This window comes from Leucopleurus acutus (assembly GCF_964270905.1).
Source record: "Leucopleurus acutus genome assembly, chromosome: 6".
Classification (NCBI taxonomy): Eukaryota; Metazoa; Chordata; class Mammalia; order Artiodactyla; family Delphinidae; genus Leucopleurus; species Leucopleurus acutus.
The window spans coordinates 52,514,206-52,531,001 of NC_139149.1; the positions used below are offsets into that span (position 1 = coordinate 52,514,206).

Consider the following 16,796-nt stretch of genomic DNA (forward strand, 5'->3'; position numbering starts at 1 on the left):
CCATTTTTGCAGACATTACGTGCTGCTGGGAAAACATACATGATATTTTTTGTGCTAGTCATTTTCTTGGGCTCATTCTACCTTATAAATTTAATCCTGGCTGTGGTGGCCATGGCCTATGAGGAACAGAATCAGGCAACGCTGGAAGAGGCTGAACAGAAGGAAGCTGAATTTCAGCAGATGCTTGAACAATTAAAAAAGCAACAAGAAGAAGCTCAGGTATAGTAGCAAACTTCGAGCCTTTTTGTGTTTGTTTATCTCAGCTCTCTGACCACACTGTCGAGATCAGAGTCATTTAACACACGAAATCAGCAGTGGTAATTCATGTTCGAAACAAGTCATATGTTTTTGGTAAGTGTTAGGAGCCTGTTTGGTTATTAGGAGATTATTATTTTGTTTTGATGATTATTTACGGTCAATAGTAATGGCATCCAAACATGATGAATTATAATGAACTTTGTTGACCTTTTTTTCTCCCTTGTGACCTTTTATTCACTCAAGCTCACAAAGTAGTTATACCTACATGCCTTCAGTTGAAGTATTAATCTTCTGAGGAAGCAGAATTCAGTTATAATTGCTTCTTCGTTAGTGTTGCTAGAGGTGGGAAAGGTCAGAAAACCAGGGTCAAACTGAGAAGATTATTTCATAGAGTCTGGAACAAAGACAAAGACCTATTTAATATTTATTTTCTATTTCAAGTGTTTAAATGCAAGTTTGTGGATTGCATAAGGAAAACACTGGTACATAAACATACTAAATCATTACATTCTTTGCCTACCACTCTGTAAATCCTATGATTTGGACTGTTGAGGCTTCAAAATAAGGCAAGAATTTCTCTAGTTATGTTTGTTTGACTTAATGTCACTAATCCAATTGCCTATATTCATCTTTTCTTGAATGTAGAGTACAGTTCCCTTTTAACACAGAATATCCTGAATATCAATATGTGATAAAGATCAGATAAATAAAATATACGGGGCTAGCAGCAACAATACTGAGTACTTTATCTTTCCAATAACTGAACTGTTGAAATTTACAATATCAATATGTAATAAAGATCAGATAAAATATACTGGGATAGCAGCAACAACATTGAGCACTTTTTCTGTCCAGTAACTGTATTGTTGAAATTTACAAATTCATTCAGATGCCATGATCTGGGATTTTCTTATATACAATCTATAATCTGCTTTTGTTGTGCATTTCTTAGTGAAATAATCATTTTAAGTCAAAGAGAAAAAAAGGTTTATTGAAACAAAATATTTGACTGAATTAAATTTAATAATTTAGACTGGCACTAAAAGTCATTGTCAAGTGGAAGTGTGATGGATCAGGTTAAAATAGGAAACCTTTAGGGCTTCCCTGGTGGCGCAGTGCTTGAGAATCCGCCTGCCAATGCAGGAGACATGGGTTCGAGCCCTGATCTGGGAAGATCCCACATGCCGCGGAGCAACTGGCCCCGTGTGCCACAACTACTGAGCCTGCACTCTAGAGCCTGTGCTCCGCAACAAGAGAGGCCGCGATAGTGAGAGGCCCGCACACTGCGATGAAGAGTGGCCCCCGCTTGCCCCAACTAGAGAAGGCCCTCGCACAGAAACAAAGAGCCAACACAGCCATAGATAAATAAATTAATAAATAAAATTTAAAAAAAACAAAAAATAGGAAACCTTTAGTTCTTAAATTCTTTCCTTCTTATGATATTGTTTAAATCACAGAAAAAATCATGATATTTGAGTATTGTATTCATCTTATTAGATAATTAGAAAGTGTAGTGTGAGGCTACAGGTTGAAGATCTTCATTAAAGTCACATGTATCATCTTCCACTTTTCTTTTCATTTTAATTCTTTAATCGGTCTAACGACAATGCATTGTTTTACAAATACATACTAGAATGGAGAATCATTTTTCAAAATCACATATTCATGATACCAAAATTAAAGTAAGCAGTAACATAGATAGAGTTTTTCAAAGTGTATATACAACTACCATCTCCCTTGAACCCTTCTAGGCAGCAGCTGCAGCAGCATCTGCTGAATCAAGAGACTTCAGTGGTGCTGGTGGGATAGGGGTTTTCTCAGAAAGTTCTTCAGTAGCATCCAAGTTGAGCTCCAAGAGTGAAAAAGAGCTGAAAAACAGACGGAAGAAAAAGAAACAGAAAGAACAGTCTGGAGAAGAAGAGAAGGAAGATGGGGTCCACAAATCTGAATCTGAAGACAGCATAAGAAGAAAAGGTTTCCGTTTTTCCTTAGAAGGAAGCAGGCTGACATATGAAAAGAGGTTTTCCTCTCCACACCAGGTAAAAATATTAGATTATGTAAATTGCATTGTCATAACAAACACAGTTCTTTTAAGATTTGCCAGAACTTGTTTAGATAAAACTGCCTTCTTCCTGGATGGCACAATGCTTTCAGAATGGTAATGATCATTGAGTGTTTTGGTTATCACCTCAAGGAATTTGTGAGTTTTACGACTTTTTGGAATTCAGGAACGCATTTTTAGAGCATAGATCCCACTGGGCTTGGGAAGCCTTGTGATTCTGAGACTTCTCAGGGCAATTTTCTACATGAGGAATAATCAGCAGATGATTACTGTCCCTTCTAAGCTGTGGTGCCTGGACCCAGTGAATTGTAGGTTTTCTGAGTGACAGGTTCCTAAAAGTGAAGAGTGGATTCTTTCAGACCATCTGTACAGTTGTTCCCCTGCATGTGCGAACTTCATATGAGGAGTGTATTCTTCGTGTCCTTGTTTCAAGGGAAACCGAAGCAAAATTTTTCTAAAAATGTAATCAAGAATTTTAGGTAGACATGCACTGAAGATTTATGACACTAAGTAAACAGTTGTGCTTAATTGCTCTTGATTATCTTTGTCTCATGTTTAATGAGACTTGCATGAAAAGAATACCTTGACTTACATAGTGTAGAAAATGATATCTAGATGCTTCTGGCTTATGTACCAACACAAGCTGCTGAAACTTTGAAATTTAGGATCCTTAATTGTCTTTGAAATTACCAAGAGAATTACCAGAAATACAGTTTTTCAGTAGTGAAAGCTTAATATCCATACAGTTAACAGTCACAGTTTGAACAACACCGATAACAGTGATAATAGCTAACACCTATGTTTCTACTTGAAGCCACTCACTGCAGCCCTAGGGTGGTACTATAATCTTCATCCCCAATCTGCAGATGTGAAGACAGGGGAGGGCTGGTATTCTTCGCTGAGTGCCTGTTTTGTGCTTGGCATTCTTCTTACTCTACCATAATTAATGTTAACAGCCCTGCATAGTACTACTTTCACTATTTTTTAGGCTCAGTGAAGTTAAATAATTGCCCAATGTCATCTAGTTATTAAAGGTTGAAGCGGCATTCAGATTTGGTCTGACACTGATACCCTTGAACTTTCCACTGTATCAGGCTGACTAGAAAGAATATCTTTAAAAAAAAATCTTTTTTTTCCCTGGCAGTTGTGGTTAAGACTTCACCTTCCAATGCAGCCGGGTGCAGGTCCGATCCCTGGTCAAGGAACTAAGACACCGCATGCCATGTGGCATGGCCAAAAAATTTTTTTTAAATAATAATAATAAAAGAAATAAAAATATTTAAAAAAATCTTAAGAAACTGTTGAGGAAATTTACAATTTGATTTCATTTAAAAGATACGTATATTTAGGATTATACATGCTCTTTGTACATTTTTTAGTATACACAGTCTCACATAGCCTTATGTTTAATACATATAAATTTTTATGTCAGCCTGATTCATTCCAAGTCCAGGTAACATTATAAGATAGGATAAATTAAAGGCTTAGTGAGGTTGAATTCAAATTTGAAGTAGAATTTGTTTTTAAATAAATATCAACATTTACCCCTATTCATGTTGTTGTCACAATCATTATGATTACATTAGTGGAGATACTAATCTTAATAAATGTGAATTTTTAAAAATCAAATCCCCTTTTTAGAGCATTGTTTATTTTGAAGGAAGGGAAAAGGAGAAGGAGGGAAGGAGGAAAGAAGGAAAGTAACTTACCTGAGGAAAAACTATCTAAATCTGAACTGCAAACCAACAGATACCACAGAGTTATTCCAATTTGCTTCATTTCAAGTCCTGTAGAACTAATTCTAGGCAAAATAGTAAAGTCTGAAAATGTTAGGCTCTATCCCATCTGTTTCTGTAAATTTTGTCCAAAGACATAACATTTTCCCCATACTGTCTTCTTAAAATCTCTGCTTCCTAGTTGGGCATTATAGGTGATCACTCATACAACATGTAATATCTGGCTCAAATTGATATTCGTTTCTGAAGTGGTGTGTGTATAAAAATAGAACTAAAGATTTTTATCTGATAAAGAAGTAGACAAGTAACTAAGAAGATGGAGAGGGCAATGGAGAGGCACAGAGAGAGAGAGGGATAAAGGAAGAGGAAGAAAGGGAGGGATGCTGAAATCATATTAATCCCACTTTGCAAGACCCTGTAAGTACTACTGAAAATAGTGAACCAGGTTCTTAACCTGGGTACAGTAATGAAGGGTCCATAGCTTTTGTTAGATTTTTCAAGGGCCTAAGGCCCCAAAGTATTAAAAACTATTGTTTTGTAGTGACATGATAGGCAACTGTGTTGGTAATCATTTCTACTTTCATATTGAAAAAAATATAATGTATACTTTTATCATAGGATTATAATTTTCTCAGTAGAGTAGGTGGATTGTATGAAATAATTTTTAGACTTCAATATGACTTGTTAGTGTGGGAGAAGGGAAAGGAGAAAGTCAAGAGTGCAATCTCTAATGACGTCTCAGGACAGCCTGAATATTTTATTTTGAAGCCTTTATAAGATACTGTTGACTTTCTGAAGTTATTATTTCCCTCCATATTTGTGATAAACGAGGAGTTTTTAGAGATCCATTTGGTATGGCAGATTTTTTCTTACTGTCCATCCTCTATTTGTGGTATAGCATTTGATTGCTATGGATTTATGTAATCAATGTAAACAGTGGAAGTTGATGCTAACAGATGGGAAACACTCATTTTTCATATAGCTGCCGTATGTAAACTATGTTCTTGTGTGGCATAATTCACCTTTGAACTTTGAGAAACACTGTGTGCAATTTAATAACATTTCTCTCCAGCCCTTCTATTGGCTCTAATTGAGGGGAGTAATTGTAGTTAAAATAAAAACTCTTACTAAGAGTGGTATGTATACATAATTTCTACTTTATTTCTTATTGCCAAGCATTTCTTATCTGGCTTCTTTTTGAGGTAATGATAACCAGTAGGTCAGAAATTCTGTAACTCTTATGTCCTTATAGCTAATTTAAAGTCCCTTGTGAAAGGAGAGAAAGGAGACATGAAAGAAATTGGATAGTGTAGGAGAAGTTTAAAAAATACTCGTATTGGGGACTTCCTGGTGGTCCAGTGGTTAAGACTCCACACTCCCAATGCACAGGGCCCGGGTTTGATCCCTGGTCAGGGATACTGTGTGCTGCAACTAAGACCCAGCACAGCCAAATAAATAAATAAATATTAAAAAATAAAAAAAAAATAATACTCATATGGAAACGATAAAAGAAAAGAATAATGAAGTTGATAACAGGATGAAAAAACATGGGTATAGGAAAAGAAGAAATAAGTTCTGCTGTGGGAGCAGATCCGTATTCTTAGATGTGTTTCTGTACATAATGAATAAGATCATATAACATAAGATAGTGTTTAAAGATCATAGACGTTTTATAGATGTTTATAGATGTTATTGAGAAAATCATTCTTTAGCTGAAAATAAAATTAAATGTATACTTATTAGTCAGGGAATGTAAAAAATATATAGGTACAAAATAATAATTTTAGTTAGCTTTAAATCCTTTGGAGATAAAAAGATGAAACTAGTAATGGTTAAATGATAAAGTTGGTATTCTATTAATAATCATAGAAATCCAACTTAAGCCAGCTTAAGCAAAAAAGAGGATTAAATTATATAAATGATATCAATGAGTAGCTTTAGGCACAGCTAGATGCAAAGGCTCAAAACATGTTATCAGGGCCAAGTATTACTCCACATCTCCAGGCTCCTCCAATATGCTGATAAGATGCCCACCATGGCTCCAAACTTACATTCAATATTTTTTAGCAACCTCAATCGAAAATGCACCTCTTTCTCCACAATTGTACAAGAAATTGGTGACTGTCAAGGGACCATGCAGGGTCTCCTACCCATTTTCAAACCAGGCTCTATGGCCAGAGGCATGGAATACACTCATTGACTAGACCTGGGCCATGGTCTTGCCTGGGGAGCAGTTCTTGGAGATAATCGGGGTACTGTCAACAGAAAAAGAACAAATGGGTATTGGACAAACAGAAACAAGTGCTCACTAGAGTGAGGTTATAAAAATAGACTAGTAATAAACAGGAAATGATTCGTTGTGCTCAGTGGTACTATGTTTGAGAATCAAAGTAAACTGAATGATAACAATGACCTTGTAGTCATCTAGAAAATTGTCAAATGGTTTTGACCAGATACTTAGTGAAGACCAGGTTTGTAAATATGGTGCTCTTTAGATTTCTTGAGACAGAAGAGTGAAAATCAGGGAATGAATCGTACAGTTCTTTCAGCTAGATTTGTTTAAATTATTCATGAGGACTGTTATAAAATATGCAAAGGGAAGGAGAGAAGTTGCTCCTTGTACTATAATTAAACAGACCTACTAGCAAGATTGGTTTTATTTTCCTTGGTGAGTGAGATCTGCATCTGGGTGTGGGCACTAGTGAACTCTTACTGGTGTAGTTTGGGCTTCAAAGGATCAAAACTTAGTTGTGTACTTAATTGCTTTCCACTGGATTGTTAAATAAGAATAGTTTCTAGAGAAGGGTCTAGCAAAGATTTCAGTTCTAGGTGCCAGAAATGAGACAAAACAGTCTTTAGGGGGGGTACTTATGACTATCTGAAGTCATGGGTAAAGTAGAAGAAAATGGTAGAAAATGAGAGCTCAGAAGATGAAAATCAAGGAAAGGAGGAAAAGGGAGAGCAAAACAAAAGACCTGTACCTCGTAGAAAGTGCCAGAACCCCACCAGCAGTTGCCACAGGAGCCCTTGCTTCCACCTGTCCAATGCCTCACCTTTGGTGAGTCAACAGCTATGAAATGAAGAGTCCAGGCTCATATTGTTCAGGACACCAGCACTTAATTCTGTTCATCTGTTTTTTGTTTGTTTCCTTTCTTGTTATTGATAGTCTTTATTGAGCATCCGTGGCTCCCTTTTCTCTCCAAGACGCAACAGTAGGGCGAGCCTTTTCAGCTTCAGAGGTCGAGCCAAGGATATTGGCTCTGAGAATGACTTTGCCGATGATGAGCACAGCACCTTCGAAGACAATGACAGCAGAAGAGACTCTCTGTTTGTGCCGCACAGACACGGGGAGCGGCGCCCCAGCAACGTCAGCCAGGCCAGCCGCACCTCCAGGGTGCTCCCCGTTCTGCCCGTGAACGGGAAGATGCACAGTGCTGTGGATTGCAACGGCGTGGTCTCCCTGGTCGGGGGCCCTTCTGCTCTCACATCTCCTGCTGGACAGCTCCTGCCAGAGGTGAGGCCAGTGAAACCTGCAGCTGTTGGCGAGGGAGCTGTGGTTGGTTGCAGGCAGGAATGGGTTTAGATATCCACACGTGTGAATTTTACAGAATCTAACGTTCAAAGGCCGAAATAAGTTATGAACTTATTTTGTCAAATTGTTCAATTCAGACTTTTCTCAAATGAATTAAAAATGTAGGTTGGGTCTCATAGACTATAATTAAAAGTATTCCTTCATCATTATTACTACAGAATGAAACTTGCCAAAAAGTATAGCAACAATTTATCATGCATTATGATTAGTTAATATAAGCAAAGTAAATGCAAGAAATGATATAAATACTTATCTTAAGGATCTTGTTATCTCTGTTCCTTTAAAAGAAGAACTTGATACTTCCACTTGAAGTAGATAGTATTACTAAATACATCTAAATCCTGCAATGCAACATTCTTCCTCTTGGAAGGTCAGAGTGCTGTAACATTTTTAGCACCCAGTCAAATGACCATTGTACATCTGTGTGGTAAAGAAGCCACTCGAAAAAAAAAAAAAAAAAAAAGAAGCCACTCGAAGTACCTGGTAAAGTCATGTGTTGTAATTGTTAGGGCAGATTTCAATTTTTATATTACCGTCATGAATTTTTTAATTAACATAGTGGCCCTAAATCATGCATATGAAAAAGGGTTTCAACTAAATACCAGACACTTACAGGGATATGTTATTGACATTTCCTTTGTAAAACGTAGGTGCTTTTTAAGTTTGGTATTAAATAAGATTTCATTTGCCAATATAAAAATATTCTAGCAATGTCATTGGTTATACTTTATAGCTTACAGAGTCATATTAAAATCTTCTCAGTATGATTTTTTATTTTTACACAATTCTACTCATTATAGTTGGACGAGCTCTTTAAGCTACATTAAAATCATATAGAGTCAGCTTTCAGTCACCTAATAGAGGAGATTCTTACCTTGGATTATAGACATAGCCACTGATCTTCACTTTTTTCACATAGCCTCTCCCCACCACTTTCTCCCAGAGAAATGTCCAGGTATCCTGGAGTCAGATCAAATCATGAAAAAAGTAGAACTCTGTTGTGAAAGAAACTGGAAGAATGCAAAGGGAATGTCAACTTCTCTTAAAAAATAATCATGGCTAACTATGTACTAGATACTGTCCAGAACACTTTACATGCATTAATTCATTTAGTCCTCACAACAGCCCTTTATCGTAGTTACTAATATTATCCTCATTTTATAAGGAGGAAACTGAGGCCTGTGCATGGTGGAGCTAGGGTTTGACCCCAGGTATGCTGACTACTGAACCTACATTCTATGCGTATTGCAATATTACCTCCCATTAATTTTCTTAAATGGAAAAGAAGACATGGCCAAGGAGACAAAATCTTTCATTTTAACCCAGTGTATCTCAAAATATATTTCATCCTCAGACTACTTACATCAGAATTCCGTGGGATACTTTTCAAAGTGGAAATTCCTCATTTCCCCCTCCCTCCACCCCTGGCAACCACCATTCTACTGTCTGCTTCTCTGAGTTTGATGACCACAGAGTCCAAAATTTCATTTATGCAAGATAAATAAATTCTGGATATGTTACTATATAGTATAGGACCTAGAGCTAACAATACTGAATTGTAAATTTAAAATTTGCTAAGAAGGTAGATCTCATGTTAAGTGTTCTTACCCCAAATAGCAACAACAACAATAATAAGAGGAGTGGAAGGAAACTTTAGAAGGTGATGGAAATGTTTATGACCTGACGGTGGTGATGGTTCATGGGTGTATACTTATCCCCAAACTCATCAAGTTGCGTACCTGAAATATATACAGCTTTTTACATGTTGATAATACCTCAATAAAGTGGTTTAAAGAAAGAAATGGAGATTTCTGGGCCCACACTTACTCAGACCAAAAGGCCGAGGAGAGCAAGATCAGGAATTTCTTCTTCCTTGAAAAGTATCTCACATGGTTCTTACACATAATAAAGTATGAGTATCACTGATCTTGATAAAGGTTAATTGAACAAACAAAAATAAATCCACAACTTCTTTGCATAAATACAAAGAGAATGTCAGTCTGTCAGAAGATATTTAGCATTTATCAATAATTACCACAAAATCCTGTCATATCAGAGAGGGTGGGATAAATCTCTGAAGGCAAATTGGGGCAGTTTGAAACAAAGCCTAGTGTGATCTCTATTTCCTGCTGCCTTGTGTCCATCCTTCAGTGCTACAGTCAGGTGTGAGGCAGGGCACTGCAACATGAGCTGCAACATATGGTGTCACATGAGCTGAAAGTGCAGGCCAAAGAAGGGACTTTGCAAGACTGCAGAGAGGAAAAGAGAACAGAAAATAAAGAGCTGCAAACAAATGCCACCCTCCAAAGCACACAATATCCTACACTTTACACATAAATTCAACTGAAGCAATGTAACTTAAGAAAGAATTTCCTTGGTAATATCATTAGAGATTTTGGAATCTAGCACTAAAAATTAGACAGATATAGGATTACACATATAATTTTATATAGAGCAGAAGGGACTAGATGATCTTTAAGCGACCCTATTTTTTCTTTCTTTCTTCCTTCCTTCCTTTCTTTCTTTCTTTTCGTTTTAACATCTTTATTGGAGTATAATTGCTTTACAATCGTGTGTTAGTTTCTGCTGTATAACAAAGTGAATCAGTTATACATATACATATATCCCCATATCTCCTCCCTGTTGCGTCTCCCTCCCTCCCACCCTCCCTATCCCACCCCTCTAGGTGGTCACAAAGCACAGAGCTGATCTCCATGTGCTATGCGGCTGCTTCCCACTAGCTATCTATTTTACATTTGGTAGTGTATATATGTCCATGCCACTCTCTCACTTTGTCCCAGCTTACCCTTCCCCCTCCCCATATCCTCCAGTAGGTCTGCATCTTTATTCCCATCTTGCCCCTAGGTTCTTCATGACCATTTTTTTTTTTAGATTCCATATATATGTGTTAGCATATAGTGTTTGCTTTTCTCTTTCTGACTTACTTCACTCTGTATGACAGACTCTAGGTGCATCCACCTCACTACAAATAACTCAACTTTGTTTCTTTTTATGGCTGAGTAATATTCCATTGTATATATGGGCCACATCTTCTTTATCCATTCATCTGTCAGAGGACACTTAGCTTGCTTCCATGTCCTGGCTATTGTAAATAGAACTGCAATGAACATTGTGGTACATGACTCCTTTTGAATTATGGTTTTATCAGGGTATATGCCCAGTAGTGGGATTGCTGGGTCGTATGGTAGTTCTATTTTTAGTTGTTTAAGGAACCTCCATACGGTTCTCCATAGTGGCTCTATCAATTTACATTCCCACCAACAGTGCAAGATGGTTCCCTTTTCTCCACACCCTCTCCAGCATTTATTGTTTGTAGATTTTTTGATGATGGCCATTCTGACTGGTGTGAGGTGATATCTCATTGTAGTTTTGATTTGCATTTCTCTAATGATTAATGATGTTGAGCATTCTTTCATGTGTTTGTTGGCAATCTGTATGTCTTCTTTGGAGAAATGTCTATTTAGGTCTTCTGCCCATTTTTGGATTGGGTTGTTTGTTTTTTTGATATTGAGCTGAATGAGCTGCTTGTAAATTTGGGAGATTAATCCTTTGTCAGTTGCTTCATTTGCAAATATTTTCTCCCAGTCTGAGGGTTGTCTTTTCATCTTGTTTATGGTTTCCTTTGCTGTGCAAAAGCTTTTAAGTTTCATTAGGTCCCATTTGTTTATTTTTGTTTTTATTTCCATTTCTCTAGGAGGTGGGTCAGAAAGGGTCTTGCTGTGATTTATGTCATAGAGTGTTCTGCCTATGTTTTCCTCTAAGAGTTTGATAGTGTCTGGTCTTACATTTAGGTATTTAATCCATTTGGAGTTTATTTTTGTGTATGGTGTTAGGGAGTGTTCTAATTTCATACTTTTACATGTACCTGTCCAGTTTTCCCAGCACCACTTATTGAAGAGGATGTCTTTTCTCCACTGTATATTCTTGCCTCCTTTATCAAAAATAAGGTGACCATATGTACGTGGGTTTATCTCTGAGCTTTCTATCCTGTTCCATTTATGAATATTTCTGTTTTTGTGCCAGTACCATACTGTCTTGATTACTGTAGCTTTGTAGTATAGTCTGATTCCTATAAGTCAGGGAGCCTGATTCCTCCAGCTCCGTTTTTCTTTCTCAAGATTGCTTTGGCTATTTGGGGTCTTTTGTGTTTCCGTACAAATTGTGAATTTTTTTGTTCTAGTTCTGTGAAAAATGCCAGTGGTAGTTTGATAGGGATTGCATTGAATCTGTAGATTGTTTTGGGTAGTATAGTCATTTTCACAATGTTGAGTCTTCCAGTCCAAGAACATGGTATATCTCTCCATCTATTTGTATCATCTTTAATTGCTTTCATCAGTGTCTTATAATTTTCTGCATACAGGTCTTTTGTCTCCTTAGGTAGGTTTATTCCTAGATATTGTGTTCTTTTTGTTGCAATGGTAAATGGGAGTGTTTTCTTAATTTCACTTTCAGATTTTTCATAATTAGTATACAGGAATGAGAGATTTCTGTGCATTAATTTCATATCCTGCTACTTTACCAAATTCATAAGTGACCCTATTTTTTCCTTCCAACTTTGCCTTTCTCTGACAATGCAAAATGTTTTAAATTCTGAGAGGCAACTTTTTGATTTAAAGAGCTTTAGTTTCAGAGAGGGGTTATTTCTTTTCTCATTAATTTTACTTTTCTTTCACAGTAAAATTAATTTTAGAGCAACCTAAATGAATGTTTATTCCCATTAATGACAGTCCTATCAATTGAGTGGAAAGTCTGCTTTTGATATGTATGCATTAGAGGAATGCAGGTTAATAAAATAATGTTAAATATTCATAGCACAATGAAGTAGATGAACAGGACTCATATTACTGTTTTAGAAATAAGGAAAATCCTCAGAGAACTAAAAGTGACTTCTTATTTATTATTAGCACTCAGACCCACATTAGGAATGCTTGAGTTTTGCCCTTTTTTCCTGTGACCATTAACTTCATTATTTGAGCTCCTGACGTAGGAATAAATTTCTGCCCATATTGAAATTCTGTTGAGTTTATTTTGGAATAGAAACATGTCAAGTCATTACAACATTGCTAAAAATCAAAGACCCTCCCCCCCCAATTTGATGTTTTGCCTTAAATTAGAGTTTCAATGCCAAGGATGGGTTGTCTTGTAAGTGTAAGACAAAGTTATAGATAGTTCTAAAAATTAGTTTTATTTTTAAGGATGTTGGGAAATGTTACCTGTCTATAATGAACAGAAGCATTTTAAAGTGGAATTCTCATTTTAGGAGAACATATTAGGGAAGCCTTTAAAGTTCTTTTCATACATTAAACCACATGAATGTATATAAATAAAGATCTAATAGCTCAACCTGTGAGTAAATCAAGGAGTGATATGCTTCAGTTTGAAGTCCTAGATAGGACTGGCTGAAATGCTGAAAGGTTATCTATCCTGTAATAGGCATGATCCCTCCAGCCCAAAGCTCCAAGATGGAAGAATTAGAAAAGTCCATCTTGATCACAAACCCAGGCATCCCTGAAAGCTGAGAATATCATGGGCTTTAAACACTTCCAAGAATGATGATTCCGGCAATGTCTTAATGAGCTGTTTACATCTGAGAAAGCATGGTGAATACTTAGTTAAGTAACACCTATTACAGGAACACTTTGGATTTTGCTATCCTTAAAAATAATAGTTATTTCATATGAAATTTTTTTTAGGGCACGGCTACTGAAACGGAAATAAGAAAGAGACAGTCCAGTTCTTATCATGTTTCCATGGATCTGTTGGAAGATCCTACAGCAAAGCAAAGAGCAACGAGTATGGCTAGTATTTTGACCAACACCATGGAAGGTATGTCAAAAGTCTTACAACACAATTACTTTGCGGTGCTCTGGTAATGATGAAAAAAACTCTCATAAGTTCCAAGAAAATTCTTCCTGACTTGACACCAAATCATCATTATGTCTTTTACTAAATAAAAGTAAAATCCATGTACAACACATGGATTCTATTGTCTCATACAGATTTTTACATTTAGCCTCCAGGAATCTACTGCAAATTCGAGGTATACTTGGAATACCACTTTGGTAGATTAAGTTCTAAGTTGTTGAAGCTTCTTATGTGCATGACATAAAAAGGAATGTAATGATAAATGTTTATTTTTATGGTGATGCTAACCCATTTAAATTGTATTAACTGCTTGAGACTCAAGCTATAAACTCTTTTGATTTAACCAGATGTATAAATGAAAAAATGAGAATTAGGGTTTGATATTAACCTCTTTGAAGCAAAGTTTTCAAAATTTTGTAAAACTACTTTTGTCTCTCTCTGATCAGATATTACAATATCTCAGCTTTCTCTTTAGTTGCAGATTATACGTGAGTAGTGAATATATTGTTTAGAGGTCTGGGTCTTATAATTCCAAAATAAAGACTTTGAGGACAGCTTGATTTGCGATCAATCATTGGCTCTGTGTGTTAGCTTGAGACTCTACACTTGTTTCTTCATCAGTAAAGTGTGGATAATGACGTTTAGATTAAAGTTGTAAAGATTAAATAAGGCCTCGTATATAAAGTACCTATGTATGTAGAAGCACCTGGCATGTAGAAGACAGTCAATAAATATTATTATTGGTTGTTTTATTGTTGTTTTGTTAATTCACATGTTTGTGCCTTTCCATACTGTAAGTGAATTCAAACATCATCAACTTCAGCTACTTGGAAAATACTTTCATGTAAAATATATTCTATCCTCCTCCCTTGCTGTCCTTTCCCCTTCTCTCCTTTTCTCTTTTATAACCCCTCCCTTTTCTTCCCCTCCGAAGTGTGTGTGTATGTGTGTTTGTGTGTGTGTGTAGATGTGTCAAAGGAAAAAGAAAGATGGAGAATGAAGGAGAGAGCGCGAACATGTGCTTATGCCTTTCTTCCCGTTAGTTATAGTTTCTCTTGACACTGGATAGATTCTTGCAATAATTATTTTCCAGTCTGAAGGCAAAGATCCCGTGATACTAATATCAGTACCAAAAGCCTAAAAGTCACAGCTAGGAAAATCTCACAGTGTAGATGGCCTTACATATCACAGCCATGTCAGTTACTGCAGGACCCAATTTTCATAATGTCCTAATGCAATATCAGAAATCTTTTCACTGATTTCTATGGAATATTAAACTCAGTACGTTCTTCCCCAACCTCGCCTGCGTTAGCTTGCACTCCCTCTCCCCCCCCAGCTGCCAGTAGCTTGCTCCTCCCTGTCCCTCCAGGTAAATCTTTTGAAGATTCTCTGGTCTTCTGCTCCTTGCCATAGCAAAACCACTGAGAGGAAGCTGCCAGTGGTTCTGCTACCGATGTCAGCAGCATGTCTGCTCCCTAAAGCGAGAAGTAGAGAAGGAGACAGGGTAAGTCTAAATTAACAGTCCTACTTTGAACTTCTGATAGCATTAAGTTTGGGCTAACTTAAGAAATTACTTAAAAAACATCAACCCACCACCACAAGATTGGACTTGTCCACTAATTAAGATACGGAGTTAAAAATGAGTGCACCCACGTCGCCCTCCATGCAAATGTGTCTCATGGACTTGCTTAGAATGAAAAGGATGTCCTAGAGATAAGTGTAACTTAGGAAGCAGGAGACTGAGTGTTTGGTTTTAATATCTGCAGAGCTTTTAACTTTATATTTATGTGGGGAAAATGGCTGAGTTTTCATTGGTTGTGTAGAATGCAAAGCCTACTTTTTTTTATTCGATTATATCTAAACATTTTGAATCTGACATTAATCAAGGCTTGTTGTTAGCAGTACATAGCATATACGTGCAACTAGAGCTGTCTTTAATATAATCCTTTTTTGTTCCTAATAGCAGTGGAAAGGTGTCTTAGGTTGACATAATCTGTTTATTTGGAGATCCTTCCTTCTATGTCTAATCATGGTTTAGTTCACCTTTCCTTTTTGGAGCCAGGCTTGTTAATCCAGGCTGGCAACTTTTGTTTTCCTTCTTTTGAACTACAGCTAAGTCTCCATTGTCCAGGCAATGAATGAATGGCCTCCTACTTAATGACACTGTAGGAGATAAGGAAAAATGAATTGTTTGCTTTTCACGTTTTTTAAATGCAAAAACCATATGGAAATGTTTCCAGGTCAAATCCTTGGGAAGGTGGTGGGAGGGTGAGGTACAAGCACTGAGGAATTGAGGGGAGCCAGCAAAAGATCTAAACTGGGCTGTAAATGATTTTCAGTGTGGATCACCCACCCAGGAAAAATGGAGACGTGGCTGTAGTTCTCCCTGAGTGCTTTGTTTTGTTTCAAAGTGTGATATTCTTTTTTAGCATGAATAATTGAATGATTTTATTTTAGAATTTAACAACTCCGCTCCACTTTTTCCTGGTGTCAAGACGAGCAACACTGGCTGCATTTTGAACTTTTCTCTGATTTACTTTTTTCCACAGTTTCTATTTGCTTCTCTTTATCTGCTAAATTACAAGTAACATTTTAAAAAATACTTATTCTGACTGTACATAGGCAAAGAGCTTTTTCATTTCTCTTTTGTTATTTACTGTAAGTAGTAAAGCCTTTTTACCTTCAGTATAAATATGAGTTTATTCGGGAGTCTTAAAAGCTTCTACAAAACAGTGCATAATAACTATATTTATATTTTTCTTCTGATTTACAATTCAACTATTGTTTACTGTTTACAAAATTACATTTAAGAGAAAAGGAAATAAGCTGGGTGCTTGAAGAATTTCAGTATATGAAGAGACAATTGAAGAATCTACATCTCATGGAATTCTGTTAAAAATAATAAGGAAATTAATTTACTTTAGGGAAATAGTAAACTTTATAATATTGGTAGTGAATGTTTATCAGCAAAGCAAAAATCACTACCCATGGTCATGTTTGTCCATTGCATAAACTCTCTTGAAAAGTTTAATTCTTAGTAAACTGTACCAGGTTTGGAGGGATATTCCAGTTGCCACAGTAGTAATACTAAAGTGACCAACCAGAGTCATGCTATGGATGAACAAAGAATCTTTTCCTCTATTTTAGTGCTAATCGGTGATGGTCTTACATTTGGCAGAGCAGGTAACAGAGTGCAGCAATGATATTGGCAGAAAACAACAACTTCTGAATTCTTTTCTCACTCAAGAGTTGATTAAGAGAG

The 16,796-nt window shown here is 36.5% G+C and overlaps 1 protein-coding gene across 8 annotated transcripts in view; it reads left to right on the forward strand.

Annotated features, from left to right (window-relative positions):
- The window catches only part of LOC309963232 (sodium channel protein type 2 subunit alpha), a gene marked incomplete at its 5' end in the record, with an annotated part of 90,033 nt that overhangs the window by 19,396 nt on the left and 53,841 nt on the right, over positions 1 to 16,796 (forward strand). The window contains 4 exons of one of the 8 annotated variants that reach the window (XM_082841503.1): positions 13 to 219; positions 2,010 to 2,297; positions 7,223 to 7,609; positions 13,363 to 13,495. In XM_082841503.1, coding sequence (XP_082697629.1) covers positions 13 to 219; positions 2,010 to 2,297; positions 7,223 to 7,609; positions 13,363 to 13,495 — 1,015 coding nt within the window. Of the gene's footprint in view, positions 1 to 12; positions 220 to 2,009; positions 2,298 to 7,222; positions 7,610 to 13,362; positions 13,496 to 16,796 lie in introns of those variants that run through there. The other 7 variants (XM_082841504.1, XM_082841506.1, XM_082841505.1 and 4 more) reach the window with 7 other exon arrangements.